Genomic DNA, 26188 nt, shown 5'->3' with positions numbered 1-26188 from the left:
CAAGTGAAAAATATTACTTTGTCCAGTTTTATGAACTATATAGTAAGCAGCCATATAGCCTACATATTTTAAATCAATGTTTTTTGTATGTAGTTTGTAAAACTATTAAAGAAAAAACCCTATTAAAACCCAAAAATGAAAATTAACCCATGATTTACACACCCTCAAGACATCCTAGGTGTAAGACTACAATCTGAGTTACATTAAAATATTTCCTGGCTCTTCCAAGCTTTATAATGGCAATGAATGGTTGTTGATATTCAGTAGTCCAATAGAAGTCTAATAAAGTGCATAAATAGGCCTACATCATAAAAAGTGTTCCACACGGCTCCGGGTGGTTAATAAAGGCCTCCTGAAGCGAATCAATGCATTTGTGCAATAAAAATATCCATATTTAAAACTTAATAAACCATAATTTCTAGCTTCTGCTAACTCGTACTGCGTTCACGAAAGAGTGGTGTCCAGCGGATAACGCCACTCTCTTGTGTACACATGTACAACAGTTAGCGGAAGCTAGAAATTACAGCCATTCAGTGCCATTATAAAACTTGGAAGAGTCAAGACATTTTTTTATATAACTCCAATTGTATTCCCCTGAAAGAAGAAAGCCATGGCTTGAGGGTAAGTAAATTATGGGATATTTTTTTTTGTTTTGTTTTTGGGTGAACTATCCCTTTAATTAATAGTTGATGAAGACCTGGTTTTAAGGTAGAACCCGATTTTTAAAAACACCAGCTTTCAAACTAAATTTTGATGTAAATATAAAAAGTTTCTACTAGGCCAGCCCATTTAAGCTTTGAATTCTGGCACATTGCCCTCAGACACCCACTTCACTTATCTATTTCACATTCACAGCAGTTTTACGGGATTGCTCCCTCTCTGAGTTCCGCCCAGCAATCTCATTGAAAATGATTTGTGTCCTAGCAGGGAACTTTTTCCCAGCAACCTTCTGCGTTGTACTTCCTTCTCTGCTGTCAGCCGCCCCATCCTATTCCTCCTGCTATCTGCCTGACCACACACCTCCTCACTGACTAGACCCCGAACGTGTTATTTTAAGAGCACCACATAGTCCATTTCAAGTTAACCATGTCAGTAAAATCATAACACAAACGCTGTGCTCTCTTTTAGTTCTAGTTCACCCCTGACCTCTCGCCCCATTACATGTTAAAACACTTAGCTTGTATCTACTCCTGGTACTGTGGAGTGAGACAGTGAGAAGAATAATGAGAAAGTGATTGGATGATTCCACTCTCCACCACTCTTCCCATCTGTTAGAAGAGTTTGTTGAGTGAGGAGAGAGAGGGATGCACATGCTGGCTACTATTTAATTATTCAAAGTGTCGTTGCAGGAAAGCGTGGCTACTCCAGCAACAGAACCATCCCATTTCACAGCATCCCTAGAGAAATGCAGAGACTGCACAATTTGCCAATAGCGTGCTGATTATGGGTTTGTGTGCTTGTGTCAGTTCACCATTTTCATCTAAGTGCATTTGTGTAGCTTCCTCATTTCTCAAGGGTGCAGGGATGGAGGTGGGCTACAGTGTATTTATGCATGTTAGAATCTACATATTTAGTGAGCTTGTGTGGGAAGGCATCATTAGCTGGGAAGTAAATTAAAGACAATGAGTGTGAAACAGGTTTGGTGCTATTTTTCATTTGTACATTGTAGTTGGTTTACTCCCCCAGCATATGTGAGTAATTAGGATACATTAGTTGTGTTCTTGCTGTGCCACACAGGAGGGGAATACTGTGTAAGTCTTTCCCATGGTTAAGAGGTGGAGTGATGCATTTGATAATGGAGTGTAGCAGCTCTTCGAATGCATTAAGGATTTGTATAAATCATCTGGGTATGCTAAGGGCCATTGGGAGTGCAAATGCATCCTTTCTATTTAATTTTTTTTTCAATGGACTTCAGAATTTTGGAAGCCTTTTTTTTTTTTTTTCAAACATTGCATGAAGGTCATCATACCAGAGGAAGGTATGGCAATGTAGCACAAAGAGTTCTTTGATACCTGTATTTTATTGTTGAGAACACATGGATCTACTAATAAATTTGTTTCCTTTTTCCTTCTTTATAACCAACCAATCTTCCTTGCTATGCTTCTTGAGCTATCTCTCCCTCTCTTTATATAGCAAGTCATAAGGGGGCCATGTTCTTGTGCCAGAGCAGCTGAGTGACCTCATACTGGAAGCCGGTTGTATCTAGATTTCATTCAGTGCTTTACACCTCATTGCTCAAACAAGTTATGGGATGTGGAGTAATTCTGCATTTTTCTGAAAGCATCTGCAGGTGTGGTAGCCCAGTTTAAATTAGAGCCACATCTTGTGACATTATCTGCTAATGTTTCTCATTTTCACTTGTGAGGTGTTTTCAAATGGGAAATATACTGAGTTAGACCTGTAGTCTTATTTTTTATGAAGAGGAAAAAACAGTATTTAGTCTTGACTGCACATCTCACACAGTGTTCCAGTGAGTAAAATTATGAAGAGGACGTTGTATTTAAATGCGAAACCATAAATCACTCAATCACGTCAGTGGCAAAGGGAAATATCTAAAATTGGTTTATCAAGTTAGTGGTCTGTAAATGTCTCTATGTAACACTTTAGGACAGAGAGTTCCACCGATATGGATATGAAATATGGAAGCTGTTTGCAATATTTCATGAAAAACGATCTGCTTGCTAAGACGTGATGTATTGAATACTGTTTCCAGGTCCAAGCTTTTGTGGCATTTCAAGTGAGAGCAGCCATTTATGAGCACTGTACCTTTCAGCTTTTAAAAACTAATCGTGTACACTGCATTCTCCTGGCACCAGTATTTTAATGATTGAGAAAATATGAATCACTATCTGACCAGCTGAGATTTTAGTAAAGGTTAAGAGGATTTTTCGGTAGCACTACATCACACTGTCTGTGACTTTATAATAGCACCATTTGTTGTTTGCTTTGAGATCGAAAGAGCGTTTGGACCTGGAAACTGTGATGCATGACGTCAGACTTAACAACTAGATTCAGAATGACTACTGAGAACTAAAAGCAGTAGCATGTGAAAGTGCATCAAGACAGAGAGTTCTATCTCCATTCTTTGATTTGGTCTCCTGTTTGTCTCTCTGCAGAGCAGCTCGAGCATTTGGAGAGTACCTTTCTCACACACACCCTGAGAACCGCAACGGATCAGGTTAGGTCCATTCCACCTCATGCTCTACCTTCGTTTGTCCTCAAGTCTTTTGTCTCCTCCTTGTGAAGTGCTTAAATGTATTAGTACTTGCCTTAGGAAAGCATCATCATTCAGTTTCAACATTAATTCCACTTCTGTCCACTCACCCTGTCATCCTTTAATTGATAATTACAGGAGAACTTGATTGGCACCTGTTGCTTTGTCGAGACGAGATGATGAAAAATCTGTTTATCTTGGTCTCTTTCTGACTCTCACTCCAGATCACTTGCTATCTGACACCTTCATCGGTCAAGATACAGACTCCCCAGATATCAGCCGACTGAACAACAATAACAGCCTCCAGCCATACTCCCAACACACTCTCATAGTCAAGCCCAGTCAAGAAGAGGTTCAGCCAGGCAGCCAGTCTGCACCCCTTCCTACCTGTTCCAAGCGTCGTCTCTCCGTAGAACGCAGCCTTTCTTCTGAGGACCAGCATCATCAAAGGTGTGTAGAGAGCTCTTTGAAGCCAGCACGCGTCTATACCATTACTAGGGAGCGAGATATGCTTGGAGGCCAGGGAAGCAAGGAGAGCCTGGAGCTAGAGGTGCTGAAGAGGACCACAGACCCACCAAGAACCAATGCTCCCTCCAGTTTACGTGGCAGCCATCATCGAGGAAGCCACCATCGCGGAAACAACGGCCCTACACACCAGCATCATTACAGCCATGCGCCTCTCACGCAGCCTTTGCAGAGCTCAGGGAGCGCCCATAACATCCGGGACTGGGGGTCGAGGCGGAGCAGGTCGAGGGAGGATTGCACGCCGGATTGTGTGGCCTGCATTCGGCCACACTGCCAGAGCCAGCGCTCTCTAGACCTTGAGACGTCACCTCACGGTGGTGGCAAACAGCACAAGAAGCTCGAGAGGATGTACAGTGAGGACCGTGTGTCCTCTGAAGATCGAGGTAAGGAGAAGATCACCATCACTGAATGTTGGATTATTGGTTAATTCATTGAAGGGCTGGTCCGAATACCATTTTTTAGCTTCGAAGCTTCAGTAGTAATCAACACCGAATATTCGAAACTTCGGAGGGAGGGGGCTGTACATATTCTTCTCTCTAATAAATGCAGGAATCTTGCATTTGCATTTTTATTATGTCGAGAACCGTTCATCCAATCGACTTTACACATGGCGGGTGTGTTGCTGCGGACACAAGTGAGTACATTGTTGCATTTTGGTGCAATATGGACACGCGACACGTTCAGAATTAATAAATTTTTAACAAACTACAGAACAGTGCGAGCCGGAAGCCGCGCACCTCACACGGGCAGGGCTTATATGCTTTTGAGAGCGGACACTGCACTAGTGATACAAAACACACAGGTCTGTTAAGAGTAATGCATTTAATAAGGTAGCCTAACATTTTTCTAACAAACAAATCACTCCCAATTCAGAAATTAGTAGCACAGTAATTACTGACACCGTAAAGTGTAGGCTATTTAAATAAAAGAAGAACGAAAAATAAATGTTCATTAATAAATAAACTGTAATAAATAAAGAACATGGTAGCATACTTTCAATAACAGCATCACACATTTTAATTAACGAACAGTTTAAATAAAATTAAATTAATTCCCTTATACAGAATAAAACAAACTGGAGGCTTAATAGAACAAGGTAATGTTAGGCTGGATAGACAGCTCATATTTCAATAAACAAACTATTTCTTTACAAAGTCAAACTTTCAAATAAAGGTTGCAAGCTAGTGAAGCTACCTACTTAGTCTACTGGCTGCGATACCTGGGGATGTACCTATATACAAATTATTATTAGGCTGGGCTAGTGTACGTTTTTTATGACTGCCATAATCGCAAATTAAGTGCAAGTTTTTATCATGTGTAAAATTACTGATTAACATGGCGGATAAAAGCAGCTTGTTTTTTTACACCAACAATATAGGCTACTAGGTGTACTACTTACAGAACTCAGGTGATTTTTTCAAACTTGATGTGCTGTTGTGTTAGGCCAGTTTCAAATCGCATATTTGGCACACTGCCTTTATCTTGTCCTCACTCAATTTAAAGTGCTCCCACACAGCTGAGGTCTTTGGCATTTTTGTCTTCTCTTCCAGATGAACTGAATCATGACGTTCACTCATGGGCGATTCATATTCAAGCATGAATGAGAACTATTTTGCGGGGGATGCCAGGTGTTCGGGAAAAAAAAAAAAAAATTCAAATCTCGAAATTGAAAATCGAATGCCAACCCACCGAACGAATATTCGAATAATCAAATATTCTGGTCCAGCCCTAATTCATTGTGAGATTTACACCATACCTGGCTGTTACCTTTGCTTAGGCTATCTCTTTTTGTTTGCAGAGGATCACACGAACAGCTGGTTCCCTAAAGAGAACATGTTTAGCTTCCAGACTGCGACCACCACCATGCAAGCGTGAGTAAACATGGGAATTCATTGCATCAAATCTTCTGCTTCCTCTTGAGTGGGGTTGCTCTATGAAGCAGACATATAATTTAACTATCCTGACTCATGCATGTGGGAGGACAGGAGGTATTCTATTTCACTTCTTTCTTTCTTTCTTTCTTTCTTTCATAATTATTTTCATTCCTGTTCCTCTTTCTTTTTCTTTTTTGCCATCTTCTTTCTTTTCCTGACCCTCTTTTTTACCTTCTTCAACTTCCTCTGGCTTTTGTTTCTTCCTCTTTTCTCCCAGTCTTCTTATTTAAATTTCCGTTCCTCTGTCTGTTCATTCTTCTCTTTCCAGTTCTACTTTCATTTTTCTCTTCCTCATTGCCTCATTCTCATTACAACTTTCTTTGTCTTTTATTCTTTCTTCCCCTTCTTTTTTCACTTCCTTTTTCTTTTCCTTTGTCTCTTCATCTTTCTACATTTCCATTTCTGTTTCCTTCCTCTTGCTCTTTGCTTTCTTTGTTTACTTCCTTTTCTTCTTTATTTTCTCCTTTATTATTCCATTTCCTTTTTCTCTTCCTCTTTTTCTTTCCATTTCTTTTTTCACTTTTTCTTTCTCTTTGCCTTCTGCATTCTCTTTTCCACTTCTACTTTCATTTTTCTCTTCCCTTTCCTCTTTTTCGTCCCCTTCCTGTTTCAATTTGTCTTTCCTCTTTCTCTTTACCTTCTTTGTTCTCTTACTTTCCTCCATTCCTTCCTGTTTCCTATCTTCCTTGTTTTTCTTTTTCTTTTTTGAGTGACTCCAGGCTTCATTATTCTCCGTGCACAGACGCTCTCGCTCAGCCTGACTGCTTAATTATCACCTGTCGGGCAGAAGTCTTAATCACAGAGCCCACTGGCTGAGACCCCCCCACTGGGGTGCAGTCCACCTCCCTCCAGCCGACATGGTTGTTGTCTCCCCCTCAACCTCACTGTGCCCTCCCACCTCATCATCTGATGTCAGTTCTCCTTGCCTTTCCCCTCCCACTGTATCCCTCTTTCTGTCTATGAATACTTTTCTATCTCTGCAGCTACTTAATTCACTTTCTCTTCTGACTTATTCATTCCCCTTTTTGCTGGGTCTAATTGACACTTTCATTTCAGAACCCTTTCAAATTGTGTGAAATGTCAGTGTTTTCTCCAGTGGTCGGCTGTAGAGCTGCCACTTTTTGTGATAATTGACTGTAATAGGTAGTGATAAAGCACTAGGTGATCCTTTCATAAGACCGATCCAGTGTTTATATTTGAAAAACTGCATTTCCTGCATACCTTACCTTTTAACTTGCTTTTCATGTGTTTTCTTGTGATGGTTAAAGCACTTTCTCTCTCTTTCCTCTTTTTATCTTCTTTATTCTGCATTTTTCCTTGGCTCCAAAGAATATCGTGAGTATACCTTTCTCATTAGCCCACTGTTTTAAAAACTCAACATATCACTCCATCCCCACCCTCTGCTCCTCTGTGCTGCTGCCTCTCCTGTCCTGTGTTAACTCTCACTCCACCAGCATTAGACAGAGTGTTTGAAGTTATGAAGGAACTCTGTCTCACACAGCACAAATACTGCTCATGATACACCAACACCAATTGTGAGTCACTTGGACCGGTGTCACTAATCACATTTCAACTGCTTTTTTGTTGTACTACTATGATGGCTTGACCTTTTGAAGTTTTCTAGGTTTTAACCACAAATTAGTTACAAAAGCTCTATTTCAAAACCGACTGAGATTTACTGCTTGCTCTCCATTGTCAACATCCTAACTGAAATGGAAACTCGTAAGTGACTGATCTGGAACGTTCTTCATAGGCAACTCTGAATGCCACATAAATGCTACTTAAACCTCACAGGAGACTCAACTCCTGTTGAAAAGCATTTTTAATAGTAAAAATAAAAGGACAGGAATCAAACAGCAGTATGTTGATGCCTTAGCTCAAGTACAGGTGAACTTGACTAAGACTGAATTCAAAATATCATACTAGCATACTACTTCTTTCTCATTTATTGTAGATATGTCTGAAAGAAATGCAAAATAACACCATAACATAAAACCTTTTCATGCGTACTGATAAGTTACAAAAATTATACTGTAGTGTCTAAATCACCTGGAGCACACAAATAAAAATAAAATAAAATTGAATTACATAAAATAATACAATTATGAAGTTTTGATATTGAATAAACTATAGTCAAAATTTGCAATGCTGCCTTAAACTGTATCTTAAAAACAAGGGGTAAGAGAGCAGAAAAAATTAATCTACCTACCTTTAGGAATAGCCTTCGTGTCAGGAGTCTGCCTACGATTTCCTAAAATAATAGGTAGACAGTTGACTAGATTTTGGAACAGAGCTTGTGTTTTGACTATAATGCAATGTATATTTTAAAAAATATGACAAAACAGTAGACTGGCCATGGAATAGGGTGATTGCTGCCATAACTGTGTTGAATATTGCACACGAAATATATAAATATAGCCCGAATATACCCCAGAAAAGTCACTCATCTCAAGATTTGCACGCAGTGTTCCAAGACCGTCGCCAGTCTGTCAAGGCTCTGAAGGATTTCAGGATGCAGTCACATCTACATGCAATTACATGCACACACACACACGCACTGTCTGAATGTAGCTCCTGGGCTGTCATTAACCTCATCTGCTGAGGACAGGGGTTTGATTTAACATCATCTGTCAGTAATGATGGCTACACTTTCTGTCACCCTGTGAAAAACAATAGATGCACAGCAGATATGATAACCACTTCCACAAAGATGTTACAGATTTCTGGAAATTATCCTCTGTGCTGGTTGGTGACTGAGTGTCTGTTACACTTGACTTCACTGTGGTCATAGTGTTTAGTGTGTGTACGTGACTGTAGTGTCCCGTTGACCTGTTGGTGGTGATCACCTGTTGTGGTTTGAACCTTCCTAGCCACTCTAGATTTTTTCCCCTCGCACTGCTCCCTGTGCACACACACCTACACCCACAGCCTGTAACACTGTGACCGGTCCCAGCAGGGCGTTCCGTGGAATTGCAGAGAGAAAGAGGAGGAAAAGAGAGCAAGAGGCCACCGCACTGATGGAGAGGTACTGTCTAATGCCCTGTGTCCTGTGTCACAGCCCTTCCCTCAACACACACATGTAGAATGAGACAGTGGAAAGGTGGTGTTTGTGTTTTGTGTTGTCCTGTGTTAGTGTAGTATTGTGGTGTGTGTATCCCCTCGGGTCTTTAAAGTCCACACTCCAATCCTGCACACATGAGGGTCTGCTTTTCGTTCATAGCACACTTCCCTGTGGAATCGTGATGCTTGGCTTACCAAGCAGAAAGCCAGCAGCAGTTTATTGATCGAAACCCAGAGATTTCTACAGAATCTGGTTTCCACTTCAGAGTAAATAATAAAGGTGGTTATTCTGAGATAAAGTTTAAAATAAGAAATAAAGTCACAATTGTTAGATATACACTTCCTTTCAGAATGTTGGTGTCAATAAGATTTTATTTTATAATTTTTAAGAAATTAATATCTTTACAAAACCTTAAAATAATGCATTATTTTAAACTTTCCATTCATCAGTGGATCCTGAAAAAAAATGTGCTGCAGATTCCATAAAATATTAAAGGTGCCATAGAATGGAAAACTGTATTTACCTTGGCATAGTTGAATAATAACAGTTCTGTACATGGAAATTACATACCGTGAGCCTCAAACACCATTGTTTCCTCCTCCTTATGTAAATCTTGTGCATGCAAAAGATCACTGAAAAATAGGCAAATCAGAACATAAGACTAACTGTGACGTTACAGTCGGGATCACTAATATGTACGCCCCCAACATTTGAATATTACCCGCCCATGTTCTAGGCCAGCCGGACCTGCACAGCCCAATCATCAGAAGTTCTGCAAGTATTGTGAAGAAACAAGCGAGAACAACAGCGAAAATGGCACATCATGGAAATAAATGTGATGTTCCAGGCTGTGCAGGGGATGTGAAGTGCAGGGATGGGTTGGTGTCTATATTCAGAAAGCAACGGAAAGCAAATAACTCGTTCTAATAAAATAACGTGAGCCACTAAAGGGACATGGTTAGCTGCTTGCTAGTGGTAGCCTGTTACATTACAGTACATTAGATTTCACTTACCACATAAACAGAGTAAGGAGAGATGACTGAGGATGACGGCGAATGATTTACAGATCCTGAGCACCACTGACAAGCATCTGATCTTATAAAATATGTCGTAATAGTCGCTATAGTTTACACAAAGCATGTGCGATTGCAAATCTTGAAAGTGAAAGTAAAAAGCGATTGTGAATTCAAAAGCAGTTTCAGTGCCCTGCATATTAAATGTGATGCCCGCATTTTATATATAGTATAATTACCCAACAATATAACTGCGAGAGAAAGTATTAAAATATATATTTTCCTCCCTGTGTTTCCTTCCTGCTGTGTGAGATACTGAAATGAGCTGCACTGTGAAACAGCCAATCAGAGCGGAGCTCAACATTATTATTCATGACTCTTCCAAATAAGGTAATAACAGACCATTTAATTCTATAGAATTGTCTATAGGGACAAATCCTAGGGTTGTAAATGCACATGTAAAACCGTTACTGGAGATTTTTTGCCTTTACCTAAGCCACATAACATCTATGTAGATATCAGAGAACATTGTTAAATATTGTATCAATGCATTCTATGGCACCTTTAAGCAATGATTTTTCAACAGTAAAAAAGATTCTTGAGGCCCAAGTCAGGATACTAGAATGATTTTTGCAGAATCATGTGACACTGAAGACTAAGGATCACAGGAATAAATTACACATTAAAATATATTAAAATGGAATTAATAATAATATTTCGCAATATTACTGTTTTACTGTATTTTTGATCAAATAAATGCAGCTTTGGTCTGTATAAGAGAATTATTTCAAAAACATTAAACATTTAGACCCCATACTTGTGAATGGTAGTGTGTAGTCACAATTACAGGAAATAAAGTTGCAATTATAAAAAATGAAGTCACAATATTTATTTATTTTTACTTTGGAGCAGAAACCAGCTTCTTTAGATTTAAACTAAGGGGTCAGTGTAGAAAAATAAACATTTTCTTAACATTTCTAACTGCTATTTTCTAACATTCTGACTAATAATATGCTATTCATATAATGTTGTAACACTGGCTAATATTCTTTTTTTTTGTTCATTTATTAAATAAATATGTTACCAAACTAAAACTTTTTTTATACTGTACTGGGTAGGCTTATTTTCTGGGTCAGAGGCGACACGTTTATTTTTCTATCATAGTGGGTGTTTATTTATTTATTTATTTTAACAGAGCTATTGATATTTCTGACCTCTAAACCTAACCCTCACCCAAATATATGTTTATTATCCATTTTGTGGTCCTCACAATATAAGTAATTTCAGGTTTTACTGCCTTTGAATGAAGGTAAAACCTTGACCCTTACACACACACAAAGCACTTGTGTATATGTGTGTGTATATGTGTGTGTCTGTCTGTGTTTGGCTGCTTGAATCAATAGGCCAATCGAATAACCGAAGGTGCGGTGCCTGGAGTGTGTTAGTCAATACAGCTGACAACTGAACACTTTCAGAGTTTCACTTGTCGGTCTAATGTCACGCAGCACACTAATGCCATGAGCGCCACTCATTACGCGAGGCAGAATGGGCTTACATATTTAAAAACACTTGTTCACCGGTAAATCCTAATTGGTCTGCTGGCAGATCATCAAAAACTTCTTCCAACATGATTCTGAATTGCTAGAGAGAACTAATATGCAGTGCTCTGAAGGTAAATTGAAAGGTCAGATACGATTCTCCTCTTCCCAGCAAAGGTTTAACAGAGTTCAGCTCCCCTGTGGTAATTCAGGGCGTTCTGCAGAACAAAAAACATGGTAAGGGCAGTAGCTTTTAGAGATCCCATGACACTGCTGAACAGAATTACTGTAGATGTCTGTCTCGGTCCTCTGACTGTGGGAGGGTTGCAGGTAATTGGTTGCATCCATTATGATTACAAAACAACTGCACATGAAAGGATATGTTCACTCAAAAAATAAAATTGTGCTTTCTTCTGTCAAATGCAAAAATGCAGTTTTATAATGTTAAATAATAATAATAATAATAATAGTAATGTGTTGGTCCTTTGTTTTCATACAATTAGGCTGAATCACAATCCATTTATTTCCAAATGACTTGTGTGTTGTTTTATAAACAACTTTGTATGACAAACATACCAATTTAAGTTAATTTATTTGCTAATAATTTTCCTCTCCAGTGAGCTGTTAACTTGCTTCAACTGTGAGTAACTGAGTCAGTAAGTTAACTGCACAGTTGGATTGGACCCGTCCGATTAGTGAACAAATCATTTTAGTTTTGTGAATGACATTAGATGATTCAAATGAATGATTCATTCACTAACCAGATAGCTGTACTTCTCATGAATGCACCCAAGAGAAGTAGGGCATATGTCAAGGTGTTCATTGAACAACTTGAATAAAGACCTGAAATAAAGTATGAATGAGTCATTTTGACTACATTTCAGATACTTTTTATGGTGACTTGGGAGCTTGACAGTTCTCATTCACTTTAGTTATTTTGAAGTGGCCAAGATTTTTCTAAAAAGCAGTATCTACAGGTCTGTTCCCTGAGCATGGAGCTAATAATAAAAGAATTACAATTTTTGAGTACTCATAGTATTTTGGATTATGCTGAGTTTCTTTATCTGATGGAGAAATTGGAACATGCACTAGATCTTCTGATTGTTCTTTCCTGTTGTACCCATTAAATGGCTGTGCTTCTTAAGAAATGTGTGATATTTTATTCTTTGCATAAAAAGGAACAGATATATAAATATATCTGTGAAGAACAACATGTCACACTCTGGCGATCTGACTGATCGCTCTATTTTCAGCACGCTCACAAATGAGGATTAAGATCATTAGAGCGTTTAATTAAAAATGGCCTGCTGAAAAGACATAGCTCTCTTGATATGTACTTCTATTTTTGAAACTTGATGAAGATCTGCACTCCTTCCTTGTCAACCGGCACATTGACTTTGACAGCAGTTTAGAAGCATGTCAGCAAGACGGACATAAGGAGAAAAGCAGTTCTGACAACTATACAGATGCATTGTCACCGTGCTCTTTGTAACCATCTCAAATATAACAGCGATATTAAAAAAAGCCCGCTTCTCTTTGTAAAATGTTCACGTTGGTGGATTTGATTAGAGGCTCATAACGGCACAGCTACATACTGTAAAAAATGTCCTCTGCTATGCATCACTGTACTGCAGGAATATTAGTTTTCTCACAGTATATTTAACTAGCTTAGGCAGCAGTGCTGCTTTCTAATATTGTGGTGTTGTGCAACTGCATTTTTATGCCTACAGAAAAAAATGCTAACGGTAAGATATTGACTGTGGGAAATATGACACTGTTGCCAACAGTTTTGATTCTGCATTTTGTAAAAGCCATTGCCTCATAATTTCATCCCTTGCCCAGCTCTCATTTATTTTAAAGGCTCCGCATTGACTGTGGGAGCTGCTCTATTTTTTGTTGGCAAATGAGGAAAGACCACCTACCTCTCCACAGCACACTCTCCTACTATACTACACTACAGTGTAACCATGGTGACATGATGCATGTAGAACAAGTGTTGAGTGCTAACGAGAGGAGAGAGGCTGTCAGTTGAAAGAGTGGGTCAACTGAACTTGCTTTCATTCTCTGATGAGGATGTTTGTAGTGGTCAATTTTCTGTGAGTGATTTTCTGACATTTCTGGATTGAAAGTTTCCAGAATTGCAGTAATGAGTACATAAAGTGAAAGAAAGATTATTCAAATTGTTAATGATTTAGTGAAGCACAGTGGTAGCATTTTTTGTACTTAACATAGCTACTTAACTTAATAGTAGCATAAACTACAAGATTATACAAATGGTTTGCTAGTTTTACTGTGATAACTAGCTTTAGCAGCAGTGAAACACCTACCTATAAGTGAAATTTAAAGGGATAGTTCAACCAAAAAGAAATTACCCCATGATTTACTCACCCTCAAGCCATGTGTGTATGACTTTCTTCTTTCAGACAAATTCAATCGAAATTAGATTAAAAAATGTCCTGGCTCTTCCAAGCTTTATAATGGCAGTGAATGGGGTTTAAGGTTTTGAATCCCGATTTTGAAGTCACATTATAAAAAGTACTCCATGCAGCTCCAGGGGGTTAATAATCGCCTTCTGAAATGGATTGATGCTTTTGTGTAAGAAAAATATCCATCTTTAAAACTTTACAAACCGTAATCTCTAGCTTCCAATAACTCACGTTGTACTCACATTCGTGAGAGAGTGGTGTTCCAGCGGAAGATGTAGGACGTAGCCAAATGCAGAAACGCAGAGGAGAAAGCAAAACAAAACTCCGGTCACAAATTACAAAAAAATTTTTGGATTTTGATATAAATCAAGAGGAAACAGTTAGCGGAAGCTTAAGTTTAAAGTTTATTTATAAAGTTTTAAAGAAGGATATTTTTCTTACACAAATGCATCAGTTCAATACGGAAAGCCTTTATTAATCCCCCCAAGAGCCACGTGGAGCACTTTTTTATGATATATGGATGCAATTTTTTGGGCTTCAAAATCTTGAACCCCATTCACTGCCACTGGAAGAGCCAAGACATTTTTTAATGTAACTGTTTGAAGGAAGTTACATACACCTAGAATGGTTGAGGGTGAGTAAATCATGGGGTAATTTTCATTTTTGGTCCAACCCTGCTCCTAGAGGGCCACCATCCTGCAGCGTTTAGCTCCAACCCTGATCGAACACATCTGAAAAATCTGACTAAAGTCTTCAGGATTACATAAAAAATTATATTTTGTTACATAAATTACATTATATGATTGTTTAGGGTGGCACTAAACTGTGAAATTGCCCATCCCTGAGGATAAAGATGAGACAGTTTCAAAAAATATTTTGAATAATCCATATTTGTTTGCATTAAATAAATCATAGAATTATTGATGACTTGAGCTGTTTTTTATACCCTAAACAGGCAAAGTGACCTGGGAGGTACAACTCATAAAATCCAAAATATATCAAATATTACAAAAATTATTTTGGATATGTTTTACTTAAGTCCAGATGATATAAAAAGTGGCATGAAATGATTTTTTTGCTGATCATTTTCCACTCTTGCCTGTTTTAGGGTTAAATTCAGATAAAAATTCGGTTTTCTATTATGTTAATTTGAAATCTGCATGAAATAGATGTTGATGTATATCTGGCTTCTAATAGTGGTATTGTAGGCAGGACTTGATTTGTCCACCAGTAATTGATTGGTTTATTGGATCATTGTCGTTTGATAATTGTTGCGTTCTCATGTGAGTGACAAGATGGTGGAAGAAAGAAATTACTACCCCTATTTCACGCCAGGGAAAATTTCATCAGAGAAGGGTAGCGATGTAATTGCGAGGAGGAGAGGAAGTTATTTTGATTAAAGATTACGAGGCCATATGGATTTTAAAAATAATGATGTGCACTGATAAATAATTTATAATAAGCACTGCAATATTCCATAGTAAATGAGGATTGTCAATTTGGATTTCATGGTGACTTCAAGCTAATAGCTCAGACAGTGTTTCTTGAGAATACAGTAATGAAAATATCCGAAAATACAGACCCACAGATGAGTAAATGTTGTGTTTCTAAAGCCTGAAGCAATGTCAAACTGGGACAAGCTGTTTATTTATGCCTGTGTATTACAGAGAAACTGTGAGGACTGGAGATTTGTTTGGAGTGCACTGAGCTTGTTGTATAACTTCAAACACTCATCCCTGTCCATAATCAGCCATGCTAATGCTACCATGTATAAATGGATTGTTTGAAAGTGTATTTAACATTTCCATTTTTGTCTCCTCTTCCTCCATCTCCCATTTTTCTTGTGCTTTTCCCTTCTTGTCTTATACCTTTTTCCAATCCACTGTGCTTCTGCAAATCCTTTCTATCCCAGAAACTTCCGGAAACACCTGAGGATGGTTGGCAGCAGGAGGGTGAAGGTTCAGAGTGAGTTGTTTGCAGACATTTGTTTGTGTTTGTGTGAGGGAGTGAATGAGTATGTTAATGCTTATGTATGGTTGTGTGTATGTTGTCAATACATTTGTCTGATTTCATCTGTATATTTGTGCAATTTTTTATATGTAAATATGCAAACATGCCATTGCTTGACAATAATTCATGGTGTCAGATGAATTATTTTCAGGGGTTACAGATGCTTCAGGCATCTGGTAAAAAGGATGAAAACAAAACCATTTGGTGCACTTGTCTGATGTACAACTAGTGATGTGATTTAGTTTCTGAATAATTTTGTCGATAACAGTGTACACTTACAGTGTTTTTAGAGCTAGTCCGCCTAAAACTGAGAAATCCTCAAACATGTCAACCTCAGACAAGAGCCCAGAGTGTGTGTGTGTCTGTTGAAGAGCAGTGTGTGTGATGCTTTCCTCCTCCGCTTCGTTATTAGCATTTGCTGATCGCAAAGCGAAGAGTTTCAGCCGGTCCTGGAGTGACCCCACACCCGTCAAGCCTGACTCTCTCCATGACTCCAGAGACAGTGAGTCCACACACATATACAGACATGTTGTCTCGTTTTCTGATTTCAGTACATGCACATGATTGGTCACTCACACAAAACACTCATACATGGGTTAATCTTACGATGCCTGTTTAGAGATCATATCTCTGCCTTATTTAAACATAACATTGACAGACAGATTCAGATATTTCTGTGTTTATCCTTTTATGGTTGGACTGACCATTCAAATGTCAAAATTTGTTTGTCTCTTTTGCTTACGCTCACCAATGCTGCATTTATTTGATCCAAAATACAACCCGAATTCCGGAAATGTTGGGACGTGTTTTAAGTTTGAATAAAATGAAAACTAAAAGAATTTCAAATCACATGAGCCAATATTTAATTTACAATAGAACATAGATAACATAACAAATGTTTAAACTGAGAAATTTTACAATTTTATGCACAAAATGAGCTTATTTAAAATTTGATGCCTGCTACAGGTCTCAAAATAGTTGGGATTGGGGCATGTTTACCATGTTGTAGCATCTCCTCTTCTTTTCAAAACAGTTTGAAGACATCTGGGCATCGAGGTTATGAGTTTCTGGAGTTTTGGTTTTGGAATTTGGTCCCATTCTTGCCTGATATAGGTTTCCAGCTGCTGAAGAGTTCGTGGTCGTCTTTGACGTATTTTTCATTTAATGATGAGCCAAATGTTCTCTATAGGTGAAAGATCAGGACTGCAGGCAGGCCAATTCAGCACCCGGACTCTTCTACTACAAAGCCATGCTGTTGTAATAGCTGCAGTATATGGTTTTGCATTGTCCTGCTGAAATACACAAGGCCTTCCCTGAAATAGACGTCGTCTGGAGGGGAGCATATGTTGCACTGAAACCTTTATATACCTTTCAGCATTCATAGTGCCTTCCAAAACATGCAAGATGCCCATACCGAATGCACTTATGCACCCCCATACCATCAGAGATGCTGGCTTTTTTTTGTTATCAACATTTTTTATTTTTCATACATAACATCCAAAAAAAATAAACAAATAAATAAAAAATACAAATTAATAATAAAATGTAAAACAACAACAACGGACACATACTCAATATCTCAGAGATGCTGGCTTTTGAACTGAACGCTGATGGAACATGCTGGAAGGTCTCGCTCCTCTTTAGCCCGGAGTACACGGCGTCCGTGAGTTCCAACAAGAATGTCAAATTTATACTCGTCTGACTATAGAACACTTTTCCACTTTGAAACAGTCCATTTTAAATGAGCCTTGGCCCACAGGACACAATGGCGCTTCTGGACCATGTTCACATATGGCTTCCTTTTTGCATGATAGAGCTTTAGTTGGCATCTGCAGATGGCACAGCAGATTGTGTTTACCGACAGTGGTTTCTGGAAGTATTCCTGGGCCCATTTAGTAATGTCAATGACAGAATCATGCCGATGAGTGATGCAGTGTCGTCTGAGGGCCCGAAGACCACGGGCATCCAACAAAGGTCTTCGGCCTTGTCCCTTATGCATAGAGATTTCTCCAGTTTCTCAGAATCTTTTGATGATGTTATGCACTGTAGATGATGAGATTTGAAAAGCCTTTGCAATTTGACATTGAGGAATGTTGTTTTTAAAGTATTCCACAATCTTTTTATGCACCCTTTTACAGATTGGAGAGCCTCTGCCCATCTTTACTTATGACAGACGCTGCCTGCTTCTGAAAGACATTCCTTTTATAGCTAATCATGTTACAGACCTGAGGTCAATTTACTTAATTAGTTGCTAGATGTTCTCCCAGCTGAATCTTTTAAAAATGTATTGCTTTTTCAGCCCTTTGTTGCTCCCGTGCCAACTTCTTTGAGACCTGTAGCAGGCATCAAATTTGAAATGAGCTCATTTAGTGGATAAAAGTGTAAAATTTCTCAGTTTAAATATTTGTTATGTTCTCTATGTTCTATTGTGACCAAAATATTGGCTCATGTGATTTGAAAGTCTTTTAGTTTTCATTTTATTCAATTTAAAAAAAAACTTCCCAACATTTCTGGAATTTGGGTTGTACAGTAAAATGCTAGCATTTTGAAATATTGCAATTTAAAGTAACTGTTTACTAATTAAATACATTTTAAAATATAATTTATTCCTATAATTATGGCATTACTCAAATTTCAGTGTCACATGAACCTTCAGAAATCATTCTAATATTCTGATTTGGTGCTCAAGAATTTATTATTATTATTATTATTATTGTGGTGTTTAATATTTTGTGGAAAACATAATTTTTCTGGATTCTTTGATGAATAGAAAGTTCAAAAGTAGGACATTTATTTAAAATAGAAAGCTTCTGTCACATTATGTGTCTTTACTGTCAATTTTAATCTATTTAATTCATCCTTACAATACTTAATAAAACCCCAAACTTTTTTGTGTTAACTTAATATTAATATTATATAAATAATATTTATTAAATATTTTTGGTATTATGACAATGTGATTTCTAATGGTGGAATTTAATGTCCTTAAATAAAAAAATAAAATAAAAAAAAGTAAATCAAAATCTGAATATGCTATTTTCTTTAAAGGCTTCATAAGATTCGTCATTGTGCAATTCATCACACATCAGCATCTGTGCGTATGTCTAAAATGTTTGTTTACCAAGGATGTACTCTGCTGTCTATATGTGTGCTTTCTCTTTGTGTCCTATATCACTAAACGTGTTGTGTAAGAACTTCTCATAAACAAGCGGGAAAGGTTATGTTAGCATGACTACCCTCAGACCTAAGCGACAGAATGCTTGTTGATAGGACTCGTCATCTCATTGGTTGTTTATGTGCTTTGTTGTGGTTCTGTGTATTTGCATATACCCTCTTCTCCAGGTGGAGACCTCCAGGCATCGTCTGGCAATCTGGATGAAGAAGACTGCGATGATGTCGACTGGGAGGAAGAGAGAGAGTCGGAAAGAGCAGCTTGTGAGGGCGATGACTTCATCCCACCCAAAATCATGGTACATGCATCTTTCAACCATTTTGACATGAGCCAAATGCCTTTTTATGAACTCATCGCCAGATCCTCATTACATGTAGCACAGCTGTTTGATCATCGATGGGCTCATTAATAAAAGTGTGTATTATTCATCCTTGTTTTTGAACAGCTAATTTCATCAAAAGTACCAAAGGCCGAATACGTTCCCAACATCATCCGTAGGGACGACCCCTCCATAATCCCCATTCTCTATGTGAGTATAATTTAATGATGCAGCCGTACATGGGATCAAAGAGAATCAAAGTTTGATTGTCCAGTATAAAGCCCCTTGTGTTAAGCACAGCTAATGATGTCTACCAGTCAGCTCTCGCATGCAAGTTTTAGTAGTGTAAATCATCGTTGTTTGAAATTGCTGCTTTGTAATGCTGAGCTAGCGATGTAGTGCTTATATTATGCTTGAATTATGTTCAAATAAAAACACCACGTAATATTTACCAACTGATAATTTCTGTCGCAGATTTATGCAGCTCTTTTTTTGTTTACGAGTCGTTAATTCTTGCCCTGTTTTCTGCCCACAGGATCATGAGCATGCCACCTTTGATGATATACTAGGTACGTGTTAATTGGCCAGATGTTTTGTTTTCGGGTTTTTTGCGTATGCCTGATGTTTGCTCCTGCTGTTTGTTTACTATGAAAAAGCTGGGCTGTAATATCATATGATTCCCTTGCTGCCTCTCTCACCACTTCTCTGCTATCTGTCTTCTCTCATCTCCCTGCTCTTCAGAGGAGATTGAAAAGAAACTCACCGCCTACAGAAAAGGCTGCAAAATCTGGAACATGCTCATCTTCTGTCAGGTTTGAAAAAATATGTGTGTGATTATTTGCATATCTTGCTTTTTCACAAGTCTGCATGTGGAGTATTTATGTACATGTTATTTTGCACTGCGTAAATTGGCTCTCTGTATTCTCCAGGGAGGTCCAGGTCATCTCTACCTACTGAAGAACAAAGTGGCCACATTTGCTAAAGTAGAGAAGGAGGAGGACATGATACAGTGAGTGTTCACCTTCACAAAACAAAGTGCAGCCTGTCATATCGGTTTCTTTTTGTTTTATTTGTAATTGTGCTGCACAATTCATAAAAAAAAGTGAGATTATGATGGTGGCTTCTGCAATTAGCCTAATTCATGGATGCAAACTTGTCACCTTCTGGTGAAAATCACCTTTTTGAATCCAAAACAGGTCATTTGTGTGAGTTTACTTAGCCTTTTTTTTTTATTATTATAATTGTTTTTACACAAGCTTTTATTCGTTTCACAGTAAATGCTTCTCCACACAAACTTTGTGAGTTTGGTTCGATCATAATGTGCATTTGAAAATGTATACACTCAATTATCTTTCCAGATTTGTAATGATAATCCTTAAAGCCTGTCTTGGGTTTCCACCAAAATAGAAATGCTATGGTTGAACCTTTGAAAGCGAACACAAGATGAATATTGGTATTAATTTATTAATAAATTTAGTATTAGTAGTACTATGCAGTAGTTCTTTATGGGTTTCATTTTTAGATGTTTTTATAATTTAATTGAATTATTTTAATAATAATAATATTACTCGTCATATTGAATTTTGAATTAACGTTGAAAAACAGTGGTCAAAAGCTACCTAAAGTATAGGGTGAGTTTTCCCTGTATCTTCATGCTAAAATTGACTATCAATCCACCTTTTGAAGAAAAACTCTTCCCGACCTGTTCCCAGGAGCCCCCCAAGGAAGTCACATCTTTGTCACCTTTTTCACCCCTGACGAGTTTGCATCCCTTCCCTGTAAATGTAATTAAATGTGAAAAATTGCCTTTTAGATTTATTCCTTTTGCTTCAATTTCAAACAACATACAACACAACTAGAATGTTCACATAATAATGAACAATCCGCAATACACATTGTAAATACGGGATTTATTGTGCAGTGTAGACAAATTCATTGAGTATAATGGTGAGTGACAGTTGGTGAGCTTGCGTTAAACTGCAGGGTTCAAATAGTTTTGTGAAGCTATATAAACGTGCAGTGACAGCTTCAGTGATTATTAGGAGAATGTTCCAGGATTATTGTGCTATCAATGCTATATATAATTTATTCAAAATTTGAATGATGGTTTTGTTTTCATGTTGCAAAGAGGACACTGTTAAGACACTATTTACTGCTGAATAAAACAGAAATAAATCATTCAAGATCACAGCTCAGATCAATTTGGATGTATAGACTACCTAAAGATGGCATTCAGTTTCCCTGCACAGAATAGATATTTTATATGTCAGTTTATTAAAAATTACATTTTTAATTGTGATTACAATATAAAAAACTGTGTAGCCTTACTTTGTAATTATTCTGAGCTTTTGTGTGCAGGTTCTGGAAGAGACTCGGCAGATTCATGAGCTTATTAAATCCCGAGCCTAACCTCATCCACATTATGGGCTGCTATGTGCTCGGCAATGCAAATGGAGAAAAGGTAGATAATCACACCTGCTCACCTCCCTGCGTGGCTTTTTGTCATAAAGACAAGACAGGAAATGATCAAGACATGCTTTCAGTGTATATATAGAGAGACTATGTACATTGTTTGTATTTACAATGATATCCTTGTTAATAGTCATTTATGGATTTTAGCACACTTGCCGAGCTGACATTACTGTACAGCCTCATACTTTCATGCTAAGGCAGGTGTGTGCGTGAGAAACAGAGGAAGACAGCTGGGAGTGTGGTCAGGGTCAGGCAGGAATATGATGGCAGGAGATGAGGGTGCCAGATTGACAAGCAACTGCTCTGTGACTGACAGATAGACAGTCTGTCACCCCGCCACCCCCGCACTTCTCTGCCTCATATACTCTCACACACGCACACACTCTAACATGTACACACACGCAGTCTCTCAGCAGCACATACTGACAGTAGCCTCTGGCCACTCCAGCTCTGGACATGTATTCAGCTGTGACGATCTGGATATGGGCTTATAACTATTGGAGCATGTTTCCGCCATGGGTTTAAAAAATAAATAGGTAATTGCGACTTTTTCATCTCACAATTCCAACTTTTGTGAGATTGTGAATTGTGAGATGTTAAAGGATTAGTTCACTTCCAGAATAAAAATTTCCTGATAACTTCCTCATCCCCATGTCATCCAAGATGTTCATGTCTTTCTTTCTTTGGTTGCAAAGAAATTAAGTATTTTGAGGAAAACATTCCAGGATTTTTCTCCATATAGATAGTGGACTTCAGTGGTGGCCAGTAGGTTGAAGGTCCAAATTGCAGTTTCAGTGCAGCTTCAAAGGGCTATACACAGTCCCAGCTGAGGAATAAGGGTCTTATCTAGCGAAACAATAAGTCATTTTCTAAAAAAAATCTAATAAAAATGTACAGGTGCTGGTCATATAATTAGAATATCATCAAAAAGTTGATTTATTTCACTAATTCCATTCAAAAAGTGAAACTTGTATATTATATTCATTCGTTGCACACAGACTGATATATTTCAAATGTTTATTTCTTTTAATTTTGATGATTAGAGCTTACAGCTCATGAAAGTCAAAAATCAGTATCTCAAAATATTAGAATATTTACATTTGAGTTTGAATAAATGACCATCCCTACAGTATAAATTCTGGGTATCTCTTATTCTTTGAAACCACAATAATGGGGAAGACTGCTGACTTGGCAATGATCCAGAGGACGAACATTGACACCCTCCACAAAGAGGGTAAGTCACAGAAGGTCATTACTGAAAGGTGTGGCTGTTTACAGAGTGCTGTATCAAAGCATATTAAATGCAAAGTTGACTGGAAGGAAGAATTTGGGTAGGAAAAGGTGCACAAGCAACAGGGATGACCGCAAGCTTGAGAATACAGTCAAGCAAAGCTGATTCAAACACTTGGGAGAGCTTCACAAGGAGAGAACTGAAGCTGGAGTCAGTGCATCAAGAGTCACCATGCTCAGACGTCTTCAGGAAAAGGGCTACCAAGCCACTTCTGAACCAGAGACAACGTCAGAAGCATCTTAACTGGGCTGTGGAGAAAAAGAACTGGACTGTTGCTCAGTGGTCCAAAGTCCTCTTTTCAGATGAAAGTAAATTTTACATTTCATTTGGAAATCAAGGTCCCAGAGTCTGAAGGAAGAGTGGAGGCACAGAATCCATGTTGCTTGAAGTCCAGTGTGAAGTTTCCACAGTCAGTGATGATTTGGGCTGCCATGTCATCTGCTGGTGTTGGTCCACTGTGTTTTCTGAAGTCCACAGTAAACGCAGCCATCTACCAGGAAAATATTAGAGCATGCTTCCTTCTGTTGACAAGCTTTATGGAGATGTTGATTTCATTTTCCAGCAGGACTTGGCACCTGCCCACACTGCCAAAGGTACCAAAAGCTGGTTCAATGACCATAGTGTTACTGTGCTTGATTGGCCAGCAAACTCACCTGACCTGGACCCCATAGAGAATCTATGGGGTATTGTCAAGAGGAAGATGAGAGACACCAGACCCAACAATGCAGATGAGCTGAAGGCCACTATCACTATCATACTTTTCAGTTGGCCAAGATTTCTAAAAATCCTTTCTTTGTATTGGTCTTAAGTAATATTCTAATATTTTGAGATACTGATTTTTGACTTTCATGAGCTGTAAGCTCTAATCATCAAAATTAAAAGAAATAAACATTTGAAATATATCAGTCTGTGTGTAATGAATGAATATAATATACAAGTTTCACTTTTTGAATGGAATTAGTGAAATAAATCAACTTTTTGATGATATTCTAATTATATGACCAGCACCTGTATATGCTTTTTAACCACAAATGCTTGTCTTACACTAGCTCTGCGATGCACATGCGTGTATTCACGCATTACGTAATTACGTTGGAAAGGTCACACGTGGTTAGTTATTTGTCTGTGTACTTTGGTTCAAAAAGGTTGGGTATCTCATTCAAAATCGTCCGACATCGTTTTATTACCTTTTTTTGTAAAGGGAGTTTGACTTTCTGTGACCTTTCCAACGTAATGCATTGGGTAGAGCTAGCGCAAGATGAGCATTTGTGGTTAAAAAGTATAGATTTGTTTTTGTTTTTTTAGAAAATGACTATCCTTTTGCTAGATAAGACCCTTATTCCTTGGCTGAGATTGTGCAGCTGCATTGAAACTGCAACCCGTTGGGTCCCATTGAAGTCCACTATATGGAGAGAAATCCTGGAATGTTTTCCTCAAAAACCTGAATTTCTTTTCGACTGAAGAAGTGAAGACATCAACATCTTTGAGTAAATTATCAGGAAATTTTTATTCTGGAAGTAAACTAATCCTTTAACTTGCAACTGCAACACATTAACTCACAATTCTGAGAAGAAAAGTCAAAAATGTGAGATAAAAACTTGAGAAAATTACTTTTGGAAACAGTCTTCCAAATATAACCTTTCACACAGAAAAGTACTGTTGTATTACCATGGTATTGGATGATTACCATGATATTTCCTTTAAGGTTTTTCAAAGAATACAGTGGTACCATGTTGTCACATCCAAAATACAGACAAATATGATCCAAACCACATCTCTACATGATTTAAAATCTGATTTTTGGAAATATGTTGCCGTTTGAATGGTCAGATCAGATTTCAACTTGTTGTTTTCATAATTCGGGAAGCTTCATGACTGTGAGATGATGTATGAATCATGGGCACATAAACAGATGTGTCTGAATGCACTCACATTTCTCATTCACTGTTTTGAATGATAAAGGAGTGCAGGTGCATATTTATGAGTGTAAATAATGCTGTAATGTCTCCAACGCGTATTTTGTCTGATTCGCTGGCGAGTTGTGCACCGCAGAGACAAAATCTCTCTCTTTCCACACCTATATGCAAAGTATTCCAATATGCAAGTCACACAGATCATTTTAAAGCATAGTTAATATTCTTCAACGCTGAACGTTGACAGCACTGTGGTGCACCTGTATGGCAGACACTTTGTAAACAAATTTGGATGCAGTCTCTTGATTGAAGTGCACACAGTGCCTGATTGAAGCACACATGACCATGCACAAAACTAGAGTAGAATTTCTTCCACATGAACATTTCATCCAGGCGGTTTATGAAAACAGAGAGAACATAACTGAAGTAAAGGGAAAAAAAAGAAACAGAGAAGCTTTTTCGCTGCATTTAGCAATTTTCCCCTATGGTCCTCTCAGCACTGCCCTGCTACTTCTGAAGGGGAGAGAAAGAGCTTGAGTGAACTTGCTATATATAGAGCCTGGCCAGGTGCACCAAGCAGCCCAACAGCTCTGTGCCTTCTTTTTGTGTTTAAGGGAATATCCCTGCATTATTTGAATTGCTATCATTCCAAACCTGTATGCAATTTAAATATTGTATGTATTCACATGCAATAACAATAATTCATAAAAGATACAAAAGCACCACAAAAGTGTCATAAGTGGGCCATGCGAGTCTGTAAACAAATCATTCGGACTGGTTTTATGACCTGTATCAAATTCATTTAAAAGATCCACTTCAAAAGAGTGATTTTTTTTTTTTCCCCTGTGTGTGTGCGCTTTGGTTGTTGTGTTAGCATCAGATAACCGTAATACAGTGTCTCTGTGATTTGTTTTCTATTGGCTGTGCCAAGGCAGCAGCAGCTGGCCATATGTCTTGTGTGTTCTATACCAGAAAGCTAATAAGCTTGTAACGACTGCCTGAGCACATGTAATTTTATACTGAATAAAGGGAAGAGACTAATTTGCTGAGCTGAGCTTCATCAAACCATGAGCTTGAGCCAGTTCCTCATGAGTCCTGTTTTTGCTGTTGTTAATTTGATTTCAGCTGCTAATATGCTGTAAATTTATTATGATTTTTACAGGTGTGTCATATGTGTGTATCACGATGAAAGAAGATGAAATAGCCTGAAGAGCCAGACACCCCTTACTTCACTACAATGGAAAGAGATTGATTAGCTGAGCATGGATTCATGAGGCTTTCTGTGGCTTTCATGATCGAT

The 26188-nt window shown here is 38.1% G+C and overlaps 1 protein-coding gene across 6 annotated transcripts in view; it reads left to right on the top strand.

Annotated features, from left to right (window-relative positions):
- Window positions 1-26188, top strand: part of nsmfb (NMDA receptor synaptonuclear signaling and neuronal migration factor b) — a 38529-nt gene that overhangs the window by 4758 nt on the left and 7583 nt on the right. The window contains exons 2-14 of one of the 6 annotated variants that reach the window (XM_058776930.1): window positions 3122-3178; window positions 3439-4122; window positions 5538-5610; window positions 7003-7008; window positions 8630-8698; window positions 15624-15676; window positions 16134-16223; window positions 19064-19191; window positions 19339-19422; window positions 19748-19781; window positions 19954-20024; window positions 20142-20221; window positions 21571-21673. In XM_058776930.1, the coding sequence (XP_058632913.1) occupies window positions 3122-3178; window positions 3439-4122; window positions 5538-5610; window positions 7003-7008; window positions 8630-8698; window positions 15624-15676; window positions 16134-16223; window positions 19064-19191; window positions 19339-19422; window positions 19748-19781; window positions 19954-20024; window positions 20142-20221; window positions 21571-21673 (1532 nt within the window). Of the gene's footprint in view, window positions 1-3116; window positions 3179-3438; window positions 4123-5537; window positions 5611-7002; window positions 7009-8629; window positions 8699-15623; window positions 15677-16133; window positions 16224-19063; window positions 19192-19338; window positions 19423-19747; window positions 19782-19953; window positions 20025-20141; window positions 20222-21570; window positions 21674-26188 lie in introns of all 6 variants that reach the window. The other 5 variants (XM_058776928.1, XM_058776933.1, XM_058776929.1 and 2 more) reach the window with 5 other exon arrangements.

Source organism: Onychostoma macrolepis, chromosome 05 (genome assembly GCF_012432095.1).
Source record: "Onychostoma macrolepis isolate SWU-2019 chromosome 05, ASM1243209v1, whole genome shotgun sequence".
In the NCBI taxonomy this organism is placed as follows: domain Eukaryota; kingdom Metazoa; phylum Chordata; class Actinopteri; order Cypriniformes; family Cyprinidae; genus Onychostoma; species Onychostoma macrolepis.
The sequence above is the reverse complement of the archived record's forward strand: the minus strand, read 5'-3'. Positions and strand labels throughout refer to the sequence as shown.